The sequence below is a fragment of the Rhincodon typus genome, chromosome 16 (assembly GCF_021869965.1).
Source record: "Rhincodon typus isolate 14 chromosome 16, sRhiTyp1.1, whole genome shotgun sequence".
NCBI lineage: Eukaryota > Metazoa > Chordata > Chondrichthyes > Orectolobiformes > Rhincodontidae > Rhincodon > Rhincodon typus.
The window spans coordinates 1770798-1788145 of NC_063347.1; the positions used below are offsets into that span (position 1 = coordinate 1770798).

General features: G+C 45.1%; 1 protein-coding gene across 1 annotated transcript in view; it reads left to right on the plus strand.

Moving 5' to 3' along the window:
• Window positions 1-301: 301 nt before the first annotated feature.
• The window catches only part of LOC109925323 (cytosolic 10-formyltetrahydrofolate dehydrogenase-like), an 82135-nt gene continuing 65088 nt past the window's right edge, over window positions 302-17348 (plus strand). Inside the window, exons 1-4 of the mRNA XM_048606659.1 lie at window positions 302-356; window positions 2891-3077; window positions 9277-9511; window positions 15612-15777. Coding sequence (XP_048462616.1) covers window positions 2951-3077; window positions 9277-9511; window positions 15612-15777 — 528 coding nt within the window. The 5' untranslated portion in view covers window positions 302-356; window positions 2891-2950. The remainder of the gene's footprint in view (window positions 357-2890; window positions 3078-9276; window positions 9512-15611; window positions 15778-17348) is intronic.

The window sequence follows — 17348 nt, forward strand, 5'->3', positions numbered from 1 at the left end:
AGTGAGAGTCAGTGTGTGTGTGTGGGACTGTACCCCAGTGAGAGTCATTGGGGAAGAGGCAGGGCGGGAAGCAACAGGCTTAAAAATGTATAAAAATAAATGTTATGTTTTTCAACCCTTGAGCAGAATGGTGGCGATGTTAGAGGGGAATACACACAGTTGCTGATGTGTCCCTCATTGACACTGACACAGTCTCCCTTCCCCATTTGGTGCAGCTCAGTGTGTCTGGTTTAATGCCAAACCAATCGTGTCCTGCTCAGTTCTGGCGGAGGCGATCTCAGCTTGAGCCTGTCCCAGTTCCCGGCCTTTCTGTGCGGCGTACAGACACAGAGCGGGCTCCATCCTGCACTCCCTCTGTAAGTCCTTCTGAGAATCTTAATTCCGAATTTCTTCAAAGTTAGGGACCCCTCCCTGAGGCTTACTGTGTGAACCCGGGTCTTGTATTTTCAAACATACACAGACCCGGGAACTTCAATAAGGTAATTAGAATTTAGGGAGGCGGATAAATTTTTGATAAATTTTAAACTGCTTGTAATATTTAAAACCTTCAGGTTAGGAACTTGCAAATTTATGGAATGATTGTTAATGTTTGCAGCTTCACCTGGCGACAAAAGCACTTTTTTTTGCCTGTTTTGAACGTTGAAAGTCACAAATTACAAACTGTATTTGGTTGTAAAAAATAGTCCTGGAGTGGGGCTTTTAAACAGAATTGCCGGGCTCCATGTAGAATCAGATTTAAAACAGGCAGGTCTCTCGAAGCAGCATCCAAGAGATATGGAACTGTCCTGAGCACACTGAGTTTACTAACGATTCGAGGGACTTTGAGGGAATGTAAGGGAACCCGGAGCTTCACTGGAACAGAATTCTCAAACAGCAGCGGTAGGTTTAATGCTCAGAACCCAGTCTCTGGGGAAATGTGCCGAAGTGCGGGCTGTTCAAAACAGGAATTGTTGGAAAGTCATTTTCGGATCTCTGTCCGTGTCTAGTCCGGAAAATCTGTTGGTGTTTCGAGCTTGGGAACTCTGGCACTGACCTCTGACCATCAGTAAAAGGAGAGCTCTCACCAATCGACGCAAAAACATTGTAAAAGCGTAACCCTCCCTGTGAGAGTGAGAGAGATTGCCAGCCACAGAATGTTCCCCACTCAGGCTGAGGAGCGGCACGATCATCAGGCTCTTTCCTCTCTCACTCACACAGGGGGCTTGTCTGATGCTTATATCAGATTGGCTCCTGTTGTTACTGAACCTGACCCCACCAGGAGACTGTCCTTTCCACCCAACCTGGGAAAACACCCGCATATGGACGGTCTCCAGCCGTTCGTGGGATGTGGGCATCGCTGACGAGGCTAGCATTTATTGCCCATCCCTAACTGCCCCTTGAATGGTGTGGCTCTCCATTCAGAAGTCAGCTAAGAGTCAACCACATTGCTACGGGTCTGTAGGCACGCAGTTCCTTCCCTGAAAGACATTAGTGAACCAGCTGGGTTTTTTTTAACACCCCTGGTTAGCATAAGTCTAGCTTTATCTTCTAGAATTTTACTGAATTCACTTTGCACCATCTGCAATAATGGGACATCAATCATTGAACCCTGAGAATTAGTCTGGGTTACTAATCCAGCAACTTTACCAACACATCAATCCCTCATCACTCACCACATAAACGCAGTGGCTACAAGAGCAGGCCAGAGGCTGGGAATACTGCGGCGAGTAACTCCCCTCCTGACTCCCCAAAGCCAGTCCACCATCTACAAGGCACAAGTCAGGAGTGTGTTGGAATACTCCCCACTTGCCTGGATGGGGGCAGCTCCAACAACAGTCAAGAAACTTGACACCGTCCAGGACAAAGCAGCCGCTTGATTGGTACCACATCCACAAACATCCCACTCCCTCCACCACCAACGCTCAGTAGCAGCATTGTGTACCGTCTACAAGATGCACTGCCGAAATTCACCACATATCCTCGGACAGAATCTTCCAAACCCATGACCACTTCCATCTAGAAGGACAAAGGCAGCAGATACATGGGAACACCATCCCCTCCAAGTTCCTCTCCAAGTCACTCATCATCCTGACTTGGAAATATATCGCCGTTCCCTCAGTGTCGCTGGGCCAAAATCCTGGAACTCCCTCCAGTACAAAACTTCTTCTGTTCTGACCCTCTAACAGTGCGGCATTCCCTCAGCACTGACCCTCCAGCAGTGTGGCACTCCCTCAGTACTGACCCTCCAACAGTGCGGCACTCCCTCAGTATTGACCCTCCAACAGTGCGGCACTCCCTCAGCACTGACCCTCCAACAGTGCGGCACTCCCTCAGTACTGACCCTCCAACAGTGCCGCACTCCCTCAGCACTGACCCTCCGACAGTGTGGCACTCCCTCAGCACTGACCCTCTGACAGGGCAGCACTCCCTCAGTACCGACCCTCTGACAGTGCGGCACTCCCTCAGCACTGACCCTTCGACAGTGCAGTGCTCCCTCATTTGGCCTCTGGAATGGGACTTGAACCTGAAACCTTGAATTAGACATGATGGAACAAACAAAGTAGCTGGAAACTAGAGGACACTGGGGACACTGGAAGGCAATAGATATCTATCAGATGACCAGGATCATTGTGAGATAGTAAGAGCTGCCGATGCTGAAGTCAGAGCTAACACAGTGTGGAGCTGGAGGAACACAGTAGGCCAGGCAGCATCAGAGGAGCAGGAAAGCTGAAGTTTCGGGTTGGGAAATCCCATTTCTGAAGAAGGGTCCCGACCCAGGATCATTGTGTCCTGTTTTGTCTGGAATTTCCTCTGGGATATACTGACCAGATTCCAAAGTGGGATGGTCTTGGTCTTTCCAATACTAACATCATTGTGGAGAATGAAACATTGTCTTTTTGCCTCCCTCTAGGAATACCCAGTGTTTGGTTTCTCTCTGTCCCAGGAGCCCGGTACTCCGTGCTGATAGAGGATGAAGATTGCTGTGATTGGACAGAGTCTGTTTGGTCAAGAGGTGTACAAGGAACTCAAAAAGGCGGGTCACCAGATTGTTGGAATATTCACAATCCCCGATAAGGATGGTAAAGAGGATCCTCTTGGTAGGTACTGTCTAGCAATAGCTGCAATTTCTGTGTGGGTCTGTTCCCTCTGTGGTCTGTTCCCTCTGTGGGAATGGCCCCTCTGTTAGTTTGTTCCTTCTGTTGTTGTGTTCCCCCTGTGGGTGTGTTCTCCCTGTGGGTGTGTTCCCACTGTGGGTGTGTTCTCCCTGTGGGTGTGTCCCCCTGTGGGTGTGTTCCAGCTGTGGGTGTGTCCCCCTGTGGGTGTGTCCCTGCTGTGGGTGTGTCCCTGCTGTGGGTGTGTCCCCTCTGTGGGTGTGTCCCCCTGTGGGTGTGTTCCCTCTGTGGGTGTGTTCCAGCTGTGGGTGTGTCCCCCTGTGGGTGTGTCCCCATGTGGGTGTGTCCCTGCTGTGGGTGTGTCCCCCTGTGGGTGTGTTCCCTCTGTGGGTGTGTTCCAGCTGTGGAACGGCCCTTCTGTAGGTGTGGTCTCTCAGTGGGTATACCCCCTGATTTTGTACAGTAGACACTAAACTTAAAAAAATGGAAAGAACTGCAGATGCTGGAAATCAGAAACAAAAACAGAAATTGCTGGAAAATCTAAGCAGGTCTGGCAGCATCCGTGGAGAGAAAGGGTCCAGTAACCCTCCTTCAGAACTGAAGATTCTGCTTCTGAGCTCTGTCTGAGGGAGCTGCATCAGTATCCAGGACACTCGATGTGTAAATAAAGGGTGACTTGGTGATGAGATACTGGCCTCTGTGGAGTTATTTCAGCATAAATGAGGATTGATATTGCAGGTTTAGAACAGATGCTGGAGAACAGAGAAATTTCCAAACGGAAATGGGTGGATAGCAGCAGTCAGTCTGTTTGACAAAGAAAGGAGAAATCTCTAAGAAATTGTTGGAATTACTCGGATTGGAACTTGTCTATGTACAGACAAAATACAATATGTTGTCATTCTGTATATCTTGTTTGTTTTGTTGTTGTTTGACATGGATTTATATAAACTGTTAAAAAGAGATTCTGATATCAGCTAATAAAGTCTGAAGGGTTACTTGAGACCTAATGGAACAGGTTGTTAAGATATGAATGAAGAGTTTATTGGATGTGAGTTGCTTGTATAAATATGAGGAGCTAGTAATCATTGGGGGGTGAGCTTTATGAAGTGTGGCCAACTGAAATAAAGCTTTCGCTGAAAGTGTGGACTTGGATTCTGTTCAAAAACATTTATCTACGAGGGTTTAACAAGTTGTGAAAGTATGTTGTGAAGAGAATATGAGGAGACTATAAAAAGATACAGATAGGTTAGGTGAGTGGGCAAAGATCTTTCATTTGACAGGAGAAATAAAAACGAAGCGTGTTTTCTAAATAGCAAGAGCTCTGAGATGCAGAGGGATCTGGGTGTTGCAGTGCATGAGAAAACTAATTTACAGGTACAGCAAGTAATCAGGAAAGCTAATGGAATATTATGGTTTATTGTGAGGGAGATTGAATTGAAGAGTAGGAAGTTTATACTTCATTTATGCAGGACATGAGATACCGTGTACAGTTTTGGTCACCTTATCTGAAAAGATGAAGATGAATGTTTTGGAAACATTTTGGAAAATATTCATTAATCTAACACGTGGAATTAAAACAGAAAGTGCTGGAGAAACTCCACAGGATCTGGCATCATCGTTGGAGAGAGAAAAAGAGTTAATGTTCCGAGTCTGATATGAATCTTTTTCAGAATTTTGAAGATTGGTAGATCACAGAGGGTTCAGGGAGTAAGGTGAGAGCGAGGTTAGACAACATGGAATATTAAAGGGTATGGGGAGTGAGGGAAGGGTGAGATTAGACTGGGTGGGATATTAAAGGGAGTGGGCAGTGGGGAGGGAAAGTGGGATTAGACTAGGTGGGATATTAAAGGGAGCCGGGAGTGAGAGGGAAAGTGGAATTAGACTGAGTGAGATATTAAAGAGTGTGGAGAATGAGGGGAAGAGTGGGGTTAGACTGGGTGGGATATAAAAGGGAGCAGGGAGTGAGGGGAAGAGTGGGATTGGACTGGATGGGGTATTAAAGGGTTCAAGGAGTTAGGTCACCATTTATCTGGATGATGTGCTAATAACAGCGAGGACCAATAAGCAGCAGTTAGAGAACTTGGACATAGCCCTTAGATGTATCTCCCAGGTGGGCATATGCTTTAGAAGGGAAAGTGTATGTTCCAGGAAGTGACCTCCTTGGGCTACAGAGTCGACAAGACCGGGTTACACCTGTTGGAGGATAAAGTGAGGGTGACCAAAGGAGCCCTGGTTCCCCGTCTGTACCAGAGCTCAGGTCCTTCCTGGGGCTCGTGAATTATTACAGAAAGTTCATACACCAGCCTCCATCCTGGCACCTTTGCATCAACTCCTAAAACAGGGTCAGCCTTGGAAATGGTGGCATAGCCAAGCCTTAGCTTTTAGGTAAGTGAGGAAACAGCTATCATCCTCTCAGGGGTAGGAACACTATAATCCCATGTGAGATCTGGTATTAACATGAAACGCATCCCTGTATGGCATTGAGGTGGCATTAGCTCATAGTTGGTCCAATGGAGGGGAACACCCAAAAGCGTGTGCATCCAGGACTTTAGCTAATGCAGAGTGTAAATACACCCGGATGAGAAGAAAGGTTTGGTGGTAATATTTGGAGTCAGGAAGTTCCACCAATACCTTTACGAATATAAATTTGTAATAATAACGGACCGTAAGCCCCTGCTAGCTCTAGTTAAAGAGGACAAGGCAGTGCTGCCCATAGCTTCAGCCTGAATTCAGTGGTGGGCTCTAATACTAAGTTGTAGAATTACAAGTTGGAACACTGTACAGGAGGCCAAGTAGTGAATGTGGATGCATTGAGCTACCTCCCACTGGCAGATACACCCCTGATGATACCGCCACTGGAATAATCCATAAAAGTTTTAAATTTTCTGGGCACACTCCCAGTCACAGCTGACAATATCAGACTTTGGACACAGAAGGATCCGGTCCTGGGAAAACTGGAACAGCTGGTGGTGATGGGGGAAACCAAAGGGCCATCACAACCAGAATTGAAACCTTTTTGAACCCAGAGAGACCCAATCACGGTAGAGGACGGCATGTTATTATGGGGAGCAAAAGGGATTGTCCTGAGCAAAGGTCACTGCCAGATTCTGGCTGAACTCCACCTGGGTCATCCAGGGGTTTCCAAAGTGAAGATCTTGCAGATCACATGGAATACAAGGAGAGCTAGCCATTTGGATATAAAATTGGCTTGAAGGTAGGAGACAGAAGGTGGTGGTGGAGAGTTGTTTTTCAGACTGGAGGCCTGTGATTGGCAGGGTGTACCACAAGGATCGGTGCTGGGTCCACTGCTTTTTGTCATTTATATAAACAATTTTGATGTGAACATAGGAGGTATAGTTACTAAGTTTGCAGATGACACCTAAATTGGAGGTGTAGTAGACAGTGAAGAAGTTTACCTCAGAGTATGACAGGATCTTGATCAGATGGGCCAATGGGCTGAGGAGTGGCAAATGGAGTTTAATTTGATAAATGTGAGGTGCTGCATTTTGGAAAGACAAATCAGGGCAGGACTTATACACTTATTTGTAAGGTCCTGGGGAGTGTTGCTGAACAAAGACACCTTTGGGTGAAGGTACATAGTGCATGAAAATAGAGTCGCAGGAAGACAGGATGGTGAAGAAAGCGTTTGGTATACTTGCGTTTATTGGTCAGTGCATTGAGTATAGGAGTTGGAGGTCATGTTGCGTCTGTACAGGACATTGGCTAGGCCACTTTTGAAATACCGCGCTCAGTTCTGCTCTTTCTCCTATTGGAAAGATGTTGTGAAACTTGAAATGGTTCAGAAAAGATTTACAAGGATGTTGCTGGAGCTGGAAGCTTTGAGCTGTAGGAAGAGGCTGAATAGGTTGAAGCTATTTTCTCTGGAGCGTCGGAGTCTGAGAGGTGGCCTAATAGAGGCATGGATATGGTGAATAGCCAAGGTCTTTTTCCCAAGGTCAGGGAGTTAAAAACGAGAGGCCATAGGTTTAAAATGAGAGGGGCAAGATATAGAAGGGACCTTTTCACGCAGAGGGTAGACCGTGTATGGAATGAGCTGCCAGAGGAGCTGGAGGAAGCTGGTACAATTACAACATTTAAAAGGCATCTGGAAGGGTATATGAATAGGAAGGGTTTAGAGGGACGTGGGCCAAATGCTGGTGAATGGGACTAGGTTAACTTAGAATATCTTGACAGCATGGAAGAGTTGGACTGACAGGTCCATCTCTATGCTGTACATCTTTATGACTCTATAATTCTATGTTGATGAGAAGTTATGTCTGGTGGCCAGGATTGAATGCAGAGATAGCCGTGTTGGTGGGGCAGTGCCCAGAGTGCCAACAAGGATTAAAATTGCCGCCAGTAGGTCCCTCACACTTGTGGGAATGGCCAGGGTAAACCCTGGACTCGGGGTTACTCATTGACTATGCAGGTCATTTCATAGACTCCATGTTCTTAGTACTGATGATGCACACTCAAAACGGCTGGAGGTACATAGAGTTAATTCGTCAAATACAGGGACGATGATAAAAAAAAATGTGTATATCTTTTGCAATACACAGAGTCCCAGAAGTGTTGGTGACAGATAACAGGCCATCGTTTACCAGCAGCAAGTTTGAGTATTTCCCAAAGTCGAATGGGATTTGACACATAAGGACAGCTCCGTTCCATCCATCATCCAATGGTCTGGCAGAAAGAGCAGGCCACACTTTGAAGGCAGCCTTAAAGAAACAGCCTACAGCTTCACTTGATACCAAACTGTCCCAGTTCCTGTTTGATTATGGGACTACCCCTCATGTAACTACAGGGATGGGTCCAGCAGAGTTACTAATGGGGAGAAGACTCTGCACCAGGTTAAACCTGATCTTCCCAGACCTGGGGGGGTGGTAGTGGAGAGGGTAAAACAGCCTCAGGAACCCCAATGCCGGGCACAAGATGGTGCTAAGGGAGAGAGATGGTTTGCTTTAGGGGATGAGGTTTGGTGTAGGAACTGCGGGAATGGCCCTGCATGGGTAAGAGGCATGGTCAACGTGAGGTCAGGTCCAGTGAGGTATAAAGTTTGGGTAGGTGAGATGGTCCTGAACAAGCACATGGACATATGAAGGCAGCAAACTTGCAAATAGTGTGGGAGCAAAACATTCCCGTCTCCTCAACAGCCTTTCTGACTGTTCCAGACCCTGTAGGTTCTCCCTCTCTGTCAAGCGTTGAAGATACCTTGGAGCCTGAGATGGACACAGCGGATGTCACTGTCTTGAAGCCTTTGCCACCTGAAGAGGAGAGTGAATTTATTCCGAGACGCTCCGGGTACAAGAGGCGTGTTACTGTGCGTTACATGCTGCCCATATTAGGGGCAGAGTTGGAGGAACCTGACCCAGTGCTAAAACACCCAGAAGGAGATACAACTTGTGTCCTCGGGTACAGAGGGGGAGGGATGTAGTGATTATAATGAGGTCAACCAGGTGGACCTCATAGAATCTGAACAAAAACAAAGTTGCTGGAAAAGCTCAGAATGCTGAGGAAGGGTCACTGGACCTGAAACGTTAACTCTGATTTTTTCTTCACAGATGCTGCCAGACCTGCTGAGCTTTTCCAGCAACTTCTGTTTTTGTTCCTGATTTACAGCATCCACAATTCTTTCAGTTTTTATTCCCATAGAGTCTGGGTTCCCTGATTGAGGCTGTTAATCTGGTACAATCAGGGAGCCCTGGCTGACAAATATAAACAGGAGTGTCAGAAGTTCTGTTCACTCTGGGAGCTGGCTCTGAGGGAGCTGGATCAATGCCAAGGACCCTCCATGTGTAAATAAAGGGGGACTTGGTGGCAGGATACCGGCATCTGTGGAAGGGTATATGAATAGGAAGGGTTTAGAGGGATGTGGGCCAAATGCTGGTGAATGGGACTAGGTTAATTTAGAATATCTTGACAGCATGGAAGAGTTGGACTGACAGGTCCATCTCTATGCTGTACATCTTTATGACTCTATAATTCTATGTTGATGAGAAGTTATGTCCGGTGGCCAGGATTGAATGCAGAGATAGCCGTGTTGGTGGGGCAGTGCCCAGAGTGCCAACAAGGATTAAAATTGCCGCCAGTAGGTCCCTCTGCAGTGCCTTCTCAAAGGCAAGTAGGATCGTGGTAGTAACTGCTGGCCTTACTTTAACAATCTCTGTGACATTTTCTCCATCAGCTGCAGAAGGTACGAAGGATGGCACAGCCGTGTTTAAGTACACACGCTGGCGAGTGAAAGGGAAGGCGATTCCAGAGGTGGTGAGTGAGTATTCGAGTCTCGGAGCAGAGCTGAACGTGTTACCTTTCTGCTCCCAGTTCATCCCGATGGAAGTGATTGACTTTCCGAAGCATGGCTCCATCATTTACCACCCGTCCCTGCTGCCCAAGCACAGGGGAGCCTCGTCTATCAACTGGTAAGAGGACCCCAATAAATTCAATTTACACCAAACCTTACGTTCAGTACAATCATGGCTGATCTACAACTTATCTACATCAGCTACTAACAGAACCATTAGTAGCAGTTCATTACCCGAGACTTTCGTTTAACCGCTCCTTTGTCTGTCCAACTGTTTGTCTCTGTTTGGGCTCTACCTTCATCTATCATTCCCCGTTCCCACTTTCTCCTCATACCCTTTGATCTCTTTAAAACTATATGTGCCTCCTTCTTGAAGACACGTAATATTTTGGCCCTAACCACTTCTTGTGAAGTGATTTCTGCAGGCTCAGCTGTCATTAGGTGAAGACATTTCTCCTCAGCTCAGTGCTAAATGGCCTGGCCTGTATCTTTAAAGAGTTGGATGATCAGTCATGATCACATCGAATGTAATCATGTAGTGTTAGTGGGGGATTTCAACTTCTCCAACATTAACTGGGCTAGTCGCAGTGTGAAAGGTTTTAAGAGGAAGCAGAATTCTTAAAATGCAACCAGGACAGCTTTTTAGGCCAGTTCCTAGAAGGCAGTACAAGGGAGGGCAGTCCTGGACTGAATTCTGGGCACTGAAGTTGGGCAAATGGTTTAAGTATCAATGAGGGAACATTTTGCTGACAGCAAGCATAACTCTATTAGATTCAAGATTGTTGAGGAAAAGGGCAAGGATGGGCCTGAAATCAAATTTCTAAGCTGGGTGAAGCATTGGCCAGAGTGGACTGCAACAGATACTTTTAGGCAAATCTGTGTCAGAGCAGTGACATGCATTCAAGGAGGTAACAGGGAGAATATAGGGCCTACATGTTCATAAAAGACCAACAAATCCAGTGAACCCTGAATATCGAGGTACATGCAGGATTGAAGAGAGAAATAAAAGGAGGCTGATGGCAGAAAGCGAGGGCAGAAGGCCTATAGAAGTACAAAATATGCAAAAGGAAACTTATAAAGGAAATTAGGAGAGCAAATAGGAGAGTGAAAGGATAATGACAAAAAGAATAAAGGAATATCCCAAGTTGTTTTAAGTAGATTAAGGTTAAAAGGATAACAAGGGAAAGAGTAGGACCCGTTCAGGGGAACAGTGAGTCGGAATATGTAGGTAGTGTTCTAAATAAATATTTTGTGTCAATGTTCACTAGTGAGAGGAACGATGTAGTATAGAAATCAGGGGAAAGGACTATGGGATGTTTAAAGAAATTAGTAAAGACAGAGAGGAGGTTCTGATTGGTTTGGCAGCTCTAAAAGTAGAGAAATCTCCAGGGCCAGATGAAATATATCCTGGGTTGCTGAGTGAGGAAAGGGAGGAATTAGCAGGGATGCTAGCATATATTTTCAGTTCCTTTCTGGTCTGGTGTCAAAGGACGGGAGGCAGTCAGCGTAGTACCGTTATTCAAGAAGGGAGCAAGGGATAAACCAGGAAACTACAGGCCAGTCACCCTACCCTCAGTAGTGGGAAAATTATTGCAAGCAATTCTGAAGGATAGAATTATTCTGCATTTGGAGAGGTAGGGATTAATCAAAAAGAGTCAGAGTGGTTTTGTTAAAGAGAGGTCATGTCTGACCAACTTGATTGAATTTTTTGAAGAGGTAACTTGGTGTGTGGCTAAGGGCAATGTATCTGATGTAGTCTCCTTGGACATCAGCAAGGCTTTTGGTAAGGACCCACATGGGAGACTGACAGCAAAGGTAGGAGTCCATGGGATTGAAGAATATTTGGTTAATTGGACCCAGAATTGACTGGATGGCAGGAAGCAGGGGGTGATGGTTCTGAGCTGTTTATCTGACTAGGATAGTGTGACCAGTGGAGTTCTGCAGGGATTAATGTAAGGCCCTTGCTGTTTGTGATTTGTATAAATGATTTAGACATGAATTTAGGAGCATTGATCACTAAGTTTGAAGATGTTATGAAAATTGATGGGTTGGTTAGTGGTGAGGAGGGTGGCCTTAGATTACAGGAGGATATGGGCATGCTGGTCAGATAGACGGTAACAAGTGGAATTCAGTCCGGGATAAATGTGAGGTGATTAACCTGGACAGGACAAACAAGACAAGGGAATACATGATGAACAGTAGGATCCTGGGATCAGAGGGATCTTAATATGCATGTCCACTAGTCCCTTAAGGTATCAGGACAGATAGATAAAGTATTTAAGAAGGCATACTTGCCTTTATTAGCCAAGGTAGAGAGTTTAACAGCTGGGAGATTATGCTGGAGCTGTATAAAACTTTGGTTAGGCCACAGCTGTAGTATTGTGTGCAGTTCTGGAATCCACATTATTGGAGGGAGGTGATTGCAATGGAGAGGGTGCAGAGCAGATTTCTTTTATTCATCCACTTGTGAAATGTGGGCATCATTTGCTGGTCCATCATTTATTGCCTGTCCCTACTTACCCCTTAAGAAGGTGATGCCTTCTTGAATCGCTGCAGTCCATGTGCTGTGGGTTGACCCGCAATGTCCCTTAGGGAGGAAATTCCAGGATTTTGACCCAGCGACAGTGAAGTAATAACGATATATTTCCAAGTCAGGATGGTGAGTGGCTTGGAGGGCAACCTGCAGGAAGTAACGTTCCCATGTACCTGCTGCCCTTGTCCTTCTAGATGGAAGTAGTCGTGGGTTTAGAATGTACTGTTCGAGGATCTTTGGTGAATTTCTGCTGTGCATCTTGTAGATAGTACACACTGCTGCTACTGAGCGTCGGTGGTGGAGGGAGTGGGATGTTTGTGGATGTGGTGCCAATCAAGCGGCTGCTTTGTCCTGGATGGTGTCAAGCTTCTTGAGTGTTGTTGGGACTGTACCCATCCAGGCAAGTGGGGAGTATTCCATCACACACCTGACTTGTGCCTTGTAGATGGTGGACAGGCTTTGAGGGGTCAGGAGGTCAGTTACTCACCGCGGTATTCCTAGCCTCTGAATGCCTGCCCTATTCCCCACCCCATTCCCCCCACCCAACACCCGGCCTTAGCCATTGTGTTTATGTGGCGAGTTCAGTTGAGTTTCAGGTCAGTCCCCAGGATATTGATAGTGGGGATTTAGTAGGCAACACCATTGAAAGTCGAGGTGGTTAGATTGTATCTTATTGGAGATGGTCATTGCCTGACCTTTGTGCTGTGCAAATGTAACTTTCAACTTGTCAGCTCAAACCTAGTTATTGGCCAGATCTTGGTACATTTGGTCTGCTTCAGTATCTGGGGAGTTGCTAATACTGCTGAACATTCAGCGAGCATCCCGCTTCTGACCTTATGATGGAGTGTGGTGGGAGTCTGAATCACTGCCTGAAAGGCTGGTACAGGCAGAAACCCTCTTAACATTTAAGAAGTATTTAAATGAACACGAGCAATGCCGAGATATAAAAGGCTGTGGTCAAGTACTGGAAATTGGGATTAGAAGAATTAGGTGGATGTTTTTAATAACTGACGTGGATACGATGGGCTGAAGGACCTTTATAAGTGCTGCAGACCTCTACGTTCCTATACCCCTTATGGTAGAGTAGATTTGAAGGGCCAAATGGCCTCCTCATGCTCCTTTTTCCTGTGTTTCTATTTGGAGCTGCGATAAAGAACATTAATTATACACCAGGCCTGGAGTCACAGGTTTGAGTTGTAATGTTTGGATTCACATAGAGTTTAGAAAGAGTAGAGCCCATATCCACTGGAAAAAACTAAAGATCCAGAGACACCAATAATCAGAGGACCCAGAGTCAGACTCTTGTTTCCTCTCACAACTTACCTCTGTGACCTGTTTTTGTATCTTCACCAAATTTCATGATTGGAAATTGTGCTCCCTTCACAAATAGAAAGTCAATAGTCACACAACACCAGCTTATAATCCAACAGGTTTATTTGACATCACAAGCTTTCAGAGCCTTGCTCCTTCATTGGGTGAAGTCAGAAGCTTGTGATGTCAAATAAACCTGTTGGATTATAACCAGGTGTCGTGTGATTTCTGACCTTGTCCACCCCAGTCCAACACTGGCACCTCTGCTTCATCACAAATAGAAGAGTCACATTCGTTATTTTTCAATCTGATGGGAACTTTCCTGGGAATTTTGAAAAATTAATACCAATGCATCTACAATCTCAGCAGCCATTTCTATTAAAGCCTTAGGGTGAAGTCCTTCAGGACCCAGCCACTCATCAGATTTTAGTTTTATTAAATTTTTCAGCATCATTTCCTTGGTGGTTGTTATTGTTTTAAGTTCCTCCCTCCTCTAATTCACACTTATTTCCAAAAAGTTATTTATATTCTCTATTGTGAAGAGAGACAAAAAATGTCTGTTCAATTGATCTACCTTACCCTAATTTCAATGATTAAATCCCCAGAATCACACTCTAGATGAACAACACTCCCTTTATTTACACATCTTTTTTAAATACCTATAAAACTCTTGCTATCTGTTTTTAAATTTCTACCCAGCTTTCCCTGAAACTCTAATAATGCCCTCATTATTAATTGTTTAGTCACACTTTGCTGTGCTTAATATTCTGTCTGGCCTTTTGACCTGCCACTCATCTTTGTGTACTTTATGAACATTTTCTTTCAGTTTTACACTATGTTTAACTCTCTTAGTTAGGCTCAGCTGGTACATCCTTCCTTTAGCCACCATCTTTCTCATTGGAATAAATATTTCCAGAGTATTCTGAAATATCTCTAAATGCCTAGCATTGTATCGCTTTAATCTAGTTTTCCAGTTTACTTTAGCCAACTTCATGCTGTGTTTAAGTTTAAAACAGTAGTCTTAGATCCATTCATCTCTCCCTCAAGTTTACATTCACGTAGGCAGGTTTTTCACAGGGAATAGCAATCAGGAGTGAGGGCTCTCCTGGATTTGCCTGTCCAGTTCCATGGGAACCTCAGCTGTAGTATTCCCACAGTCATCGTGGCTTTCCCCAGCCATCTCAACATTGGGCACATTGGGCTGCAGACTTACCCAATCAAGTTTGTTTTATTATTCATTTGTGGGATGTGGGTGTCATTGGCTGAGCCAGCATTTCTTGCCCATCCCTAGTTGCCCTTGAGAAGGTGGGGGTGAGCTGTCTTCTTGAACCGCTTCAGTCCTCCTGCTGTAGGTTGACCCACAATGCCCTCAGGGAGGGAATTCCAGGATTTTGACCCAGTGACAGTGAAGGAACGGCGATATATTTCCAAGTCAGGATGGTGAGTGGCTTGGAGGGGAACTTGCAGGGGGCTGGTGTTCCCGTGTATCTGCTGCCTTTGTCCTTTTAGATGGAAGTGGTCGTGGGTTTGGAAGGTGCTGCCTGAGGATCTTTGGTGAATTTCTGCAGTGCATCTTGTAGATAGTACACACTGCTGCTACTGAGCGTCGGTGGTGGAGGGACTGGGATGTTTGTGGATGTGGTGCCAATCAAGCGGCTGCTTTGTCCTGGATGGTGTCAAGCTCCTTGAGTGTTGTTGGGGCTGCACCCATCCAGGCAAGTGGGGAGTATTCCATCACACTCCTGACTTGTGCCTTGTAGATGGTGGACAGGCTTTGGGGAGTCAGGAGGGGAGTTACTCGCCGCAGTATTCCCAGCTTCTGATCTGCTCTTGTAGCTACTGTGTTTATGTGGTGAGTCCAGTTGAGTTTCTGGTCAATGGTAATCCCCAGGATGTTGATAGTGGGCGATTCAGTGATGGTAACACCATTGAATATCAAGGGGTGGTGGTTAGATTGTCTCTTATTGGTGATGGTCATAGCCTGGCATTTGTGTGGCGTGAATGTCACTTGCCACTTGTCAGCCCAAGCCTGGATATTGTCCAGATCTTGTTGTATTTGAACATGGACTGCTTCAGTATCTGAGGAGTCACGAATGGAGCTGAACATTGTGCAATCATCGGCGAACATCCCCCCTTCTAACCTTATGATGGAGGGAAGGTCATTGATGAAGCAGCTGAAGGTGGTTGGGCCTAGATGGCTTAATAAGCAACAAAAACAGAAATTGCTGGAGAAACACAGCAGGTTTGGCAGCATCTGTGGAGAGAAAACAGAGTTAACGTTTTGAGTCCAGTGACCCTTTTCCCAGCATCTGTCGCTCTTTGTTTTATTTTAGGGTTTATAAGCAATGTCTGATTTATTTGTTTCTCTCCCCAGGACTCTGATCCATGGAGACAAGAAAGGAGGGTTCAGTATTTTCTGGGCAGATGATGGCTTGGATACAGGTCCCATTCTCATGCAGAAAGAATGTGAAGTGTTTCCTGATGATACCATTAGCACCCTGTACAACCGATTTCTCTTCCCTGAAGGAATTAAAGGCATGGTATGGCTCATTTGAAACATTGCTTCACCCAATGTTCAGTCAATGTCTTCCAAATTTTAACTGAGACTGACGGAGAAATAATAAGATTGAGAAAGCAGTGGAGCCAGATAGATATGAGAAACTGAGATAGTCTGTAATGTAGGAATAACAGCAGGAAATGTGCACACAGCAAGATCCCACAAACAGTAAGGTGATAATGGGAAGCCAATCTGTTTCAGTGATGTTGACTGAAGAGTCAGTCTTGGCTTTCTCTTGGACTTTTCACAGGTGTGACTTCAGCTTTACATTTTATTTGAAAGGTGACATTTTCAAAGTATTAATTAACAATCCTGCTGTGTGAGGTCCATTGGTCGTAAAGTGATAGAATTGTCCATTAAGATGGAAAGCAAAGAAATTGAATCCGAAACTAGCATCCCGATGCAATTAAAAGGAAAGTTGAGAGTTTGAAGTGTGAGTTGTCAATAAGGGTGTAAAATAGATAAGGGAGAACCAAAACAGAAGTTGCTGGAAAAACTCAGCAGGGCTGGCAGCACCTTTGAAGAAAAAATCAGAGTTAACGTTTCGGGTCCAGTGACTCTTCCTCAGAACTGATTTCCAGCATCCGCGGTTCTTTCGGTTTTACAATGGCTATGGTATTTCGGTTTTACAATGGCTATGGTATTTAGGTTTTACAATGGCTATGGTATTTAGGTTTTACAATGGCTATGGTATTTAGGTTTTACAATGGCTATGGTATTTCGGTTTTACAATGGATATGGTATTTCGGTTTTACAATGGCTATGGTATTTCGGTTTTACAATGGATATGGTATTTTGGTTTCAAGAAGATTTTTGATAAGGTCCCATGTGAGAGCTTGTGCCCAGAATTGATGCACATAGGATTAGGGACAATTTACTGGCATGGGTTGAGATTTGGTTAACAGACAGAAAACAGAGATTGGGAATAAATGGATATTTTTCAAGGTTGCAGGCAGTGACTACAGGTATACCACAAGGGTAAAGTTTTAAATAAATACTTCTTATCTGTATTCACAGACAAGAAAGACATTGTGGCCAGGGATATGAGTTGGGAGGGCGAGGTTCTTGAATACATTAAGATTAATGAGGAGGCGGGATTAGATATTTTAGCAGGCCTTACAGGTACATGAATCCCCATGGCCTGATGAGATGTATCCCAGGCTGCTATGGGAGGTAGGGAGGAGATTGCTGGAGCCTTAGTGGAGATATTTAATACCACTCTGGTCACAGGTGAAGTGCCAGATGACTGGAGAATAGCTAATATGGTTCCTTTGTTCAAGAAAGGCAGCAGGGATAGGCCATGTCATTACAGACCAGTTATTCTGATATCAGTGATAGGAAACATTTTGGAAAAATTTCAGAGAGACAGCATTAATCAACATTTGGAAAGGCAAGGATTGAGCAGGGATAATTACCATGGATTTTTTAGAGAGAGATCTGTCTGACTAATTTATTTGAACTTTCTGAAAAAGTAACTAAATATATTGGATGAGGGTAGTGCAATTGATGTGGTTTATATGGAGTTCAGTAAGGCCTTTGGTAAGTTCCCCCATG